Below are 11,386 nucleotides of genomic sequence, written 5' to 3'. Positions count from 1 at the left end.
ATTGCTGCTGCATTATCCAGTAGACCATTTAACAATACAATATTTTTTTATGTAATCTTTTTTTGTTTGTTTTGTTTATTTCATACTGAAATAATGTGTAATTATAATTTTTGTTTCTTTACATATAAAAGACTACCCCCAATCAGTTTCACACAGTGAGGTTTTCTTAACTGATTAAGAAATGTACGACACTGGTATCGGAATCGGATCAGGAGAGAAAATTGTTATTGGTGCATCCCTAATAAAAATGCATGATTGGGGCCTGGGTAGCTCAGCGAGTATTGACGCTGACTATCACCCCTGGAGTCACGAGTTCAAATGCAGGGTGTGTTGAGTGACTCCAGCCAGGTCTCCTAAGCAACTAAATTGGCCCGGTTGCTAGGGAGGGTAGAGTCACATGGGGTAACCTCCTCGTGGTCACGATTAGTGATTCTTGCTCTCAATGGGTCGCATGGAGAGTTGTGTGTGAATCGCGGAAAGTAGCATGAGTCTCCACATGCTGTGAGTCTCCGCTCTGTCATGAGCCACGTGATAAGGTGCGCGGATTGATATCTCAAAATTAGAGGCAACTGAAACTTATCCACAGCCACCCGGATTGAGGTGAGTAACCGCGCCACCATGAGGACCTACAAAGTAGTGGGAATTGGGCATTCCAAATTGGTGAGAAAAAAAGGGGATACAATTAAATAAATACAAAAAATACAAAAGTTGCATGATCAACCCTGAGATATATTTAAAGTTAATGCAAAGAATCCATAATGTATAAATAAAACTATATTCACATAATTCAGCTATCAGTAGCTTAATGATAAATCACCAATGAATTATAATGACATACAGTATTAAGCATTAATTAGATGGTAGACGAGCGATCATCCGTAGTTTAAATCACTGCTCACGTATTCTCTTTCCCATTAACTGTGCGGTATGATGTGTTTTGTTGCCGTGATAATGGCTTGTGCATGGTAATGACTCTCTATTGCAGAATGTCTGTGTTGATATACACTCTAATTTTGTCATGCTCTGCTCTCTGTAAAACATTGATCCACAGACATCTGCTGTATCCACATGAGTCTTGCAAACAGATAAATTATTCATTTTGATATTATATAGTATGCTTTATTTATGTTCTCTTCCAGAACAAGGCTTAAGAACCCCAGGTAATGTCCTCAATTAAACATCTAATGTGTAGGTTTAAAAATGGTAGATAGATAGATAGATAGATAGATAGATAGATAGATAGATAGATAGATAGATAGATAGATAGATAGATAGATAGATAGATAGATAGATAGATAGATAGACAGATGACAGACAGACAGACAGACAGACAGACAGAGAGAGAGAGAGAGATAGATAGATAGATAGATAGATAGATAGATAGATAGATAGATAGATAGATAGATAGATAGATAGATAGATGACAGACCAACAGACAGATAGCTAGATAGATAGATGACAGACAGACAGACAGACAGACAGACAGACAGACAGACAGATAGATAGATAGATAGATAGATAGATAGATAGATAGAAAGATAGATGACAGACCAACAGACAGATAGATAGATAGATAGATAGATAGATAGATAGATAGATAGATAGATAGATAGATAGATGACAGACCAACAGACAGATAGATAGATAGATAGATAGATAGATAGATAGATAGATAGATAGATAGATAGATAGATAGATAGATAGATAGATAGAAAGATAGATGACAGACCAACAGACAGACAGATAGATAGATAGATAGATAGATAGATAGATAGATAGATAGATAGATAGATAGATAGATAGATAGATAGATAGATAGATAGATAGATGACAGACCAACAGACAGATAGATAGATAGATAGATAGATAGATAGATAGATAGATAGATAGATAGATAGATAGATAGATAGATAGATAGATAGATCAACAGATAGATAGATAGATAGATAGATAGATAGATAGATAGATAGATAGATAGATAGATAGATAGATAGATAGATGACAGACAGATAGATAGATAGATAGATAGATAGATAGATAGATAGATAGATAGATAGATAGATAGATAGATAGATAGATGACAGACCAACAGATAGATAGATAGATAGATAGATAGATAGATAGATAGATAGATAGATAGATAGATAGATAGATAGATAGATAGATAGATAGATAGATAGATAGATGACAGACCAACAGATAGATAGATAGATAGATAGATAGATAGATAGATAGATAGATAGATAGATAGATAGATAGATAGATAGATAGATAGATAGATAGATGACAGCCAATAGATAGATAGATAGATAGATATATAGATAGATAGATAGATAGATAGATAGATAGATAGATAGATAGATAGATAGATAGATAGATAGATAGATAGATAGATGACAGACCAATAGATAGATAGATAGATAGATGACAGACCAACAGACAGATAGATAGATAGATAGATAGATAGATAGATAGATAGATAGATAGATAGATAGATAGATAGATAGATAGATAGATAGATAGATAGATAGATAGATGACAGACCAACAGACAGATAGATAGATAGATAGATAGATAGATAGATAGATAGATAGATAGATAGATAGATAGATGACAGACCAACAGACAGACAGACAGACAGACAGACAGACAGACAGATAGATAGATAGATAGATAGATAGATAGATAGATAGATAGATAGATAGATAGATAGATAGATATATAGATAGATAGATAGATAGATGACAGACCAACAGACAGATAGATAGATGACAGTTAGATAGATAGATAGATAGATAGATAGATAGATAGATAGATAGATAGATAGATAGATAGATAGATAGATAGATAGATAGATAGATGACAGACCAACAGACAGACAGACAGACAGATAGATAGATAGATAGATAGATAGATAGATAGATAGATAGATAGATAGATAGATAGATAGATAGATAGATAGATAGATAGATGACAGACCAACAGACAGACAGACAGACAGACAGACAGATAGATAGATAGATAGATAGATAGATAGATAGATAGATAGATAGATAGATAGATAGATAGATAGATAGATAGATAGATAGATAGATAGATAGATAGATAGATATGCAATCAAATAAATGTTTTTTTTTTTTTTGATCTGTCAGTTTATACAGATACAGTGGCTCCTCCATGTGGCAAACCAATGAAACGGCTCTAATACTGTACTGAGCATTGACATCATACATTTATTAAAGAGTAACACACCTTACAAACACTGAGGAAGAGGTGACCTTAGTTTCAGAGGTGTATGAAGTGGTGTTTATTGATACATTAAACTGGACTTTGAACACAATCTGTTAAAGGAAAAGTCCGGGTTTAATACAAGTTAAGCTCAATCGACAGCATTTGTGGCATAATACTGATTGTCATATCAATTTATTTTGACTTGCCCCTCCTTTTCTTAAAAAAATATCTGGGTTCCAGTGAGACCAGTGCAATGGAAGTGAATGGGGCCAATTGTTAAACGTTAAAATACTAATTATTTCAAAAGTATTGCCACAACACATAAACAATATGCTTGTTAACATGATTTTAGTGAGATAAGAATTTTCTGTGTAAAGTTATAGCCAATTTTACAAATTCATTGCCAAGACAATGTAATGTCAACACATAAAATGACTGTAAAAATTACAATTAAAACAAATATACAGCTCAAATAATACATTCGTTTTAACATAATAATAAATTGCTTTTATAAATTAATATACTTAACATTTCTGCCTTTAAACCCTCAAAACATTGGCCCCCATTCTCTTCCATTGTAACTGCCTCACTGTAACTTAAATATTTGCTTTTTTTTTATTATTAAGAAAACAAGAGATGAGCTATTAATTAAAAGTTAGAAATCTTTTTTTGTGGTAATCAATATTATGCCACAAATGCTGTTGATTGAGCTTAACTTGTATGAAACACAATATTCCTTTAAACATATTTACAGAGAATAGATATAAACTCTCTCTCTCTCTCTCTCTCTCTATATATGTATTTGTATATATATATATGTATATGTAAATGTATGTTTATGTATATATATATATATATATATATATATATATATATATATATATATATACACATATATACATTATATAGACACATATATTAATACACACACACACACACACACACACACACACACACACACACACACACACGCTTGTGTTTCCATGTTTTATGGGGACTTTCCATAGACATAATGGTTTTTATACTGTACAAACTTTATATTCTATCCCCTAAACCTAACCCTACCCCTAAACCTAACCCTCACAGAAAACTTTCTGCATTTTTACATTTTCAAAAACATAATTTAGTATGATTTATAAGCTGTTTCCTCATGGGGACCGACAAAATGTCCCCACAAGGTCAAAAATTTCGGGTTTTACTATCCTTATGGGGACATTTGGTCCCCACAAAGTGATAAATACACACTCACACACACACACACACACACACACACACACACACACACACACACACACACACACACACACACATATATATATATATAATGTATATATATATATATATATATATATATATATATATATATATATATATATATATATATATATATATATATATATATATATATATATATATATATATATATGTATTTGTATATATGTATGTACTGTATATGTATGTGTATGTTTATGTATATATACACACACACACACACATATATATATATGTATTTGTATATTTATGTATTTGTATGTTTATGTGTATATATATATAAAATGTATGTATATATGTTTGTATGTGTATATATAATATGTATGTGTGTACGTGTGTGTGTGTGTGTATGTATATATTTATATATGTATATGCTTCTTAATGACAGTGATTTCAAATATGACAGATCATATGTATTATCTAAATCAAGCCATTCAGCTCATGCTGAAGGATTACTTAATCGGGATCTTTTTCGCTGTTGAACATGACTGTAAACAGAAGAAGGGCAAAAGTCTCCTGCAAACTAACAGGAGTGAAAGGCAGATGACATGAAGATATGAAAGCTGCACTCAAGTAGCCTATATGTAATGTATGTCCATTTAAACAGAAAAGTTGAACTGTCTTCTTAGGACAAGAGTATGTTTCCAAAAGGGCAGGTCTTGTAGGCTATTATAACTTTATAATTGATATACTTTATAGAAAATTCAACAATATAACATTAAAACTTGTGCAACTCTGCGCAAATCGGCACGCAGCGAGGACACGCCGGGCGCAGAGCATCGCGCTTGATTAAATGACGTCACTGTGTCATGTCGACGGGTAACGTTCGCCATCTTGAACCGAAACAAAATCACGGGCAGATCCCGCTCGCGCTGTTCCCGTGCGTCTCTACGCTCGCGCTCTCATACCGCGATCACCCGGTTCAGCTCACGAATAAGCCGCACTGAAGGCTCGAGGCAGAGACGGAGGCGATGATGGCAGGTAAACCGGGGGGGTTTTTGTGCTGGTAGGCGGGGGGCGCAGCGGCAGCAGCAGTGCGGCCTAAACATCCAACCAGACCCCCTTAGATGATCAGACTCCCTTCTTTATTACTTTAACACAGTATGCATGCTCATTTAGGGTAGGGCTCTTGGTTTAGTATGCTAATATGCCTCGAGGTGGTTGATTTGAGCATGCATTTAAATGCACCTGTGTTGTTGTTGCTTCTGCTGCAGGGGTCGGTGGAAGCAATGACTTCCAGTGGTGCTTCTCCCAGGTGAAAGGAGCCATAGACGAAGATGTTGCTGAAGGTAAGTGATGGTTTGCATTGCTTTAATTAAAGCTAATAGAGATTAAAATGTTAGCGCGCTGAAGTATAGGGGGCTTGAAGTAGTGCTGTATGGAGAATGATGGCAGGTCATGGAGGAAAAAAAGCATGCATGGATGGGCTATGATGGCAAAAGAGATGGAGTCGGGTGTTGCACTCATTTCAACATTCCTGCCTTTAAGAAATATATACATTCATGTAACATATTATAGGTAATTTGCAGTGATCAGTACCTTATTGTGGCCCTTAATTTTTCTAATTTTCCTACACCTCTGGATAGATAGTATTGGTCTGTATAGATGAATAGAGTAGTCCATTATAGTCCCAGTGAAATACATTTTTTCTAGTTTTTTCTTTTAGGTTCTGTTTTTTTAATATGGTAGCCTACTTTTAAAAGTTGAACATTTACTTTTCGCAGCTTTTAAAATGTACAGTCTTTGTCCTCTGGGTGTACTGGCCAAAAATATTGATGACTCACCTTGCACTCAGGGGTGTATCCACATTTTATTTCCAATAAAATGCTCTGTAGAATTAAAATGTCCCTCCCTAATGTGACATGCATCTGACTAGTTTAATGACTGTGATGTAAATGCTTTCGGGTATTTAACAAAAATGGGATGAGCGTTGTGTCATGTTCCCTTTGAATAGGAACTACGTCAATACAGGTATGCATGTGGGTAATTGTTGGGAGTAAGATGCAGTCAGCATGGTGCACAGAAAATGCATTCATATTAATGCAAAAATGTATTGAATTGACATTGGAAGTTGTAGATTGATGGATGGGACTGATGGAGGGTGTGCTGGATTCTAGGGCCCCTGTAGGGAAGCATATCCTGCCTTTGAGACAGCGGAAGGCACGTCCAACTAGTCCAACCAGTTCATATCATGCAAGTGCCTTTTTTGGCGAGCCATCCATGATCCAGGCGTAACAGTTAATGGGTGTTGGGGAATAATAATCTTTAACAGTAAATTATGGTTTATTTCCTATCATATGGAAAGACTTGACTGGTTACTCTTACCATGGTGCTGTGATTTTGTTGTTAGTGTTTGTTTGTTTGTTTGTTTGTTTGTTTGTTTTGTGTTAGCTAAACTCTTTTTATGTAATCTGCTCTCAAGAATATATATGGACTGAAAATGGTTATAATTTAATGTTTTATGAGCACTAGTGACTATTTTAATTTAGACTTTGTTTGGAATGATTAAACATTTATTAGGAATGCAACAAAACCACTTGTTCTATAACAACATAATTCATTATAAAATTGAGTAAACGATAAATAATAATAAAAAACTACTACTCTTGGATAATTTGGGGCCAATTAGCGTTGGGGCGCGTTGTTGTTCATGGCCAAATGGTTTTTCAAGCATGGGGGCTCACCAAACTACATTACGCAGCCTTAAAGCCCAGGGCACCTCTGGGCAGTCAAGGGCCCCCTGGTAGTCAAGGGCACCTGGGCACTGGCCCCATTGGCCCAGTCGGTAATCTGTCCCTGTGTATGTGGACCTAGAATGTAGAATGGATTCTTTAGTGGATCACTTTTGTGTTCATTTTAGTTGTGATTAGGGCTGTAACAATTATGAAATTTGGACTGACAATTAATTGTCAAACAAACAAAATGGCGACTATGGCGATTCATTTTCTGTTTTAAGGCTCTCACGATTAATTGTCATAAATGGTAATTTTCTTAAGGTGCATGTGTGCATCATACACCTTAAGATGTAATTTTATATATTTCACTTCTAATATACTGTAAATCAAATTCTACAACAGATATTTTATTTTAAGCAGAGCTCGATGCTAGGATTTTTTTCTACTGGCCCGATTGGGCCAGTGCTTCAGATTTTTACTGGCCCTGCCAACATTTTCACTGGCCCCAACACAAAAATGACAAATAGCTGTTTTTACCATCATGGCTTTAAAAAAATGTGTCTGAAGATAAATATTTTTTACATATCTTGTGTTTTTAATACACTGTCCCCCGGGGGCCTGGGTAGCTCAGCAAGTAAAGACGTCACAAGTTCGAATCCAGGGTGTGCTGAGTGACTCCAGCCAGGTCTCCTTGGCATCAAATTGGCCCGGTTGCTAGGGAGAGTCACATGAGGTAACCCCCTTGTGGTCGCTATAATGCGTTTTTCTCGCTCTTGGTGGGGCGTGTGGTGAGTTGTGTGTGGATGCTGTGGAGAATAGTGTGGGCCTCCACACGCGCTACGTCTCCGCAGTAACACGCTCAAAAAGTCTATAAAATGCACGGATTGATGGTCTCAGACATGGAGGTAACTGAGATTTGTCCTCCACCACCCAGAGTCACTACGCCACCACGAGGACTTGGAGCACATTGGGAATTGGGCATTCCAAATTGGGGAGAGAAAAAAAATACAATGTCCCCCAAAATGTAATCACATTTATAATTTGCAAGATATGATTTATGCCCTATGTAATCCCATATATGCGTTTTTAAGCCAAGAGTTCTGTGGAGGAGATAATGGGTTTTCGGTCATCCGTTTAGTCAACTTTTGCCCATGTGTAGTGTTTTCACAAGAAGGATCAAAGATTATTCACCAAGTTAAAGATTTTATTATTGGCTGAGAGAACAGACTTTCTACTAAATCGGTTGTGATGTGTAATATACAGTAGGTAGATATTAGGCCTAATCTGTGAATTAACTATATGTATATAACATGATCAGACACGCCAAGCAAGACCAACACTGACTGATACAAATAACAATAACAAAAAATACCTGTATGGTCCAGAAATTAGACATGTAACATGAGTTTTATGAGCATGATATGATGTAGACGTTTTCAAATATTCATCTTCACCCTGCAGATAAACAGCTTTGATTATAATAGCCTAATTTTACTTCTTTTCATATCAAATGCCATTATCATGTCAAATTAATTTTTATGTTTTGAAACATTACCTAATTAAATGTATACTTACATTTTGGATATTGAGCAGCTCGTGATTTCCAGACATGTGTATAACTGGGGTTTAACAAAGTTTATTACGTCTCATTCGGCACATCATCTCTAAAGGTGAATTAATGAGAGAAAATATGTTAGTTTTTTACAGTGGGAATAAAACTAGCGCTCTGTCCCTTTACGAGAGCACATGTTAAACAGACTATGCTGCACGGAGAGAGATGATGATGAAACATATGCACAGAGAGACATGGATTTTCAGTCCTATAGAAGAAACTGTTGATTTCTTGTGTTCCAATGTGTGGATTACTAATTTTAACATATAAAAAAACTAAAATGTGGGGATTTTGCACTGTGATCACAGAATGTACTATGATACATAATATGTTGCACAAGGCGTTAAATCCCACTACGAAATTCATTAAGTGGGTTTTTTCCTGCTATTTTCTATACGTTGATAAAAGCTGCTGCTAAGACACTTGGAAAAGAGCGAGGACAGTGCTAGGAGAGTGCACTCCTTGTCTGCACGTTCTTGTGCGTGCACACAGCTGTGCCTTGGCGCGTCCAGTATATTATGCATTTGCGCGCCTTTGCGAGATAAATATACTCCTGCTCGCTCCTCAGTTAGAAGACTTGGTTCATTCTGTGTAATTTTTGTGCTCTCTCGCTTGTTGTTTGCTTGCACTGATGTTGTAAATGCAGCACTGGCCCGATCGGGCAAGTGACAGATCTAGCAACTGGCCTAAATCTTTCTCACACTGGCCCCGGGCCATCAGGCAGTCCTTATTGTTGAGCCCTGCTTTTAGGGCTTTAAAAACTTGAAAATGTAGCTTCCAATGTATATTTCTAAATTCTTAAAATGTCTTTTTGAAACTCCTAAAAAATATGTGTATATATTCGTGCATATATATATATATATGCATGCACGAATGCAGTATGGCCATACATCAGCACAGCTGTGATTCGGCTGCCGGCTCGAGTGCTGTAGGTAATCTCAGCCATGATGATTTATGGCCATACAGCACGATTGTGGTGTGATATTGCTTATATACAACAGTTCAACAAACAAGGAAATAAAACAGTGAGAAAAATCGAATGACTGTCACAAAAAAGCTAATTTGTTCATGGAGCTACTTTCTTACGCAATGGATCAGGATCTGCCGTTGCTAGTTCAAGAGATGCGCCCAATCCTCTGTTACCATTTCGGAAATATTGCTTTAGAGCTAGTAACGGCAGCTTGGGCTGTTTCTAACAAGTTATTGGGGAAACAAGGGTGTGTGTGTGTGTGTGTGTGTGTAAGAGAGAAATAGAGGGAGAGGGAGTGATTACCTGCGTCTGTCGCGCTTCCCAAGCAGAGATGAACAGTAAAGCTGTAGCTGTTTAACTTCTATTCCTCATCTTTAGTGTTAGTCAGCTTGCTTTTAAAAAAATATTTCTCAGAGCGGGGTCCTCCCTGAGTTTTTCGTGTATGCAGTTTTTTCTCTCCTCTGCCAGGCTAAATGTTGTTTACATCTGAATTCTGCTCCCAATGTGAAAACTCTGGTAAGTAAGCACCTTGAGCATGTCTGATTACATTGTCTGTTGTGTCTCTCAGCTGTGATGAGCCTTAATGCTGAAGCTGTATTTCCCGATTGTAGTCTAGTAGTAAATCTGAGCGATCATGGTGTGAGAGGCAATTGACAATTACTTTAAAGAAACCGCTCACTGACTGGCAGTGCTGACTGAAATTGAATGTTGGTTTAACTTGCTCATAACATACTAAAATATTGTTTTGTCACCATCTGCTAGCGTCACAGGGAAAAATTAAATGTCTATCTTTTTACACGTCTTCGCTGCTCTTACACTTTCGTTTAGAATGCCGCAAACAAAAGCGGAGTGAAACAAAAGTCTCGAACAGTTCTGAGCACGGTGAGGAATTGTTACAGTAGCTTTTCCACCTGGGCCCGATTCTGCACGGCACGATTAGAAACTGTTCTCTGCCCGGAATTCTCAGCACTGTTAAACAACCGTGCTCAGTTGTGCTGGTGGAATGCCTGTTGTGATGTCGCTACTCACTATTGGTCACTTGTCAGTTGCAAAGGCTACTTGTTTTTTTTTCTCTGTAGCTGGCCAAGCGCACTATTTGGGAAAGTAAAAGCACTTCTGACCCGTTCCTTAAACTCTTGCGTTACCAAGGTAACCAATGCCTATGAGTGGCCCATATGTGGAAGAGCAGGTTATTTACAGATCACAGTCAATGTATTGCAAGATGCAAAATCTTCAGTTCCATGGAATTCTGAAGAAGTTTCTATTTGGAATTTTTTTAAGGCACTGAAGAGGTTGCACGCTTATTTTGTTTAAAAGGAAAACTACAAAGTCACAATACACGATTTCAGTCTGATATTTTATCTTACTGTGTTGATAAAATTGCCCATATTATTGATCTTTTTAGCACAACTTCAGTCTGTGTTACAGGATGCAAACAGAGAAATGAATTTATACGTTTATTGCTCTGAGATGGTTGCTGGCTCCTGGCCAGGATGTTTTCCATGTAAAAGTAATTCCTAAGTGTGAAGGTTTCCGGTTTCCTCTTCAGTATAAATATATTTTTCTGGTGGGGCTTTTATGTTTTTGTTAGTCTTGTCTCAAAGTCAAGGATTAGTCATGGACTTA

At 36.5% G+C, this 11,386-nt stretch overlaps 1 protein-coding gene across 1 annotated transcript in view; it reads left to right on the top strand.

Annotated features, from left to right (window-relative positions):
• The first annotated feature begins 5,330 nt into the window (after window positions 1–5,330).
• Window positions 5,331–11,386, top strand: part of ppp2r2d (protein phosphatase 2, regulatory subunit B, delta) — a 31,546-nt gene continuing 25,490 nt past the window's right edge. The window contains exons 1-2 of the mRNA XM_052102197.1: window positions 5,331–5,484; window positions 5,718–5,792. Coding sequence (XP_051958157.1) covers window positions 5,475–5,484; window positions 5,718–5,792 — 85 coding nt within the window. The 5' untranslated portion in view covers window positions 5,331–5,474. The remainder of the gene's footprint in view (window positions 5,485–5,717; window positions 5,793–11,386) is intronic.

This window comes from Xyrauchen texanus, chromosome 33 (assembly GCF_025860055.1).
Source record: "Xyrauchen texanus isolate HMW12.3.18 chromosome 33, RBS_HiC_50CHRs, whole genome shotgun sequence".
NCBI classification, from domain to species: Eukaryota; Metazoa; Chordata; class Actinopteri; order Cypriniformes; family Catostomidae; genus Xyrauchen; species Xyrauchen texanus.
The sequence above is the reverse complement of the archived record's forward strand: the minus strand, read 5'-3'. Positions and strand labels throughout refer to the sequence as shown.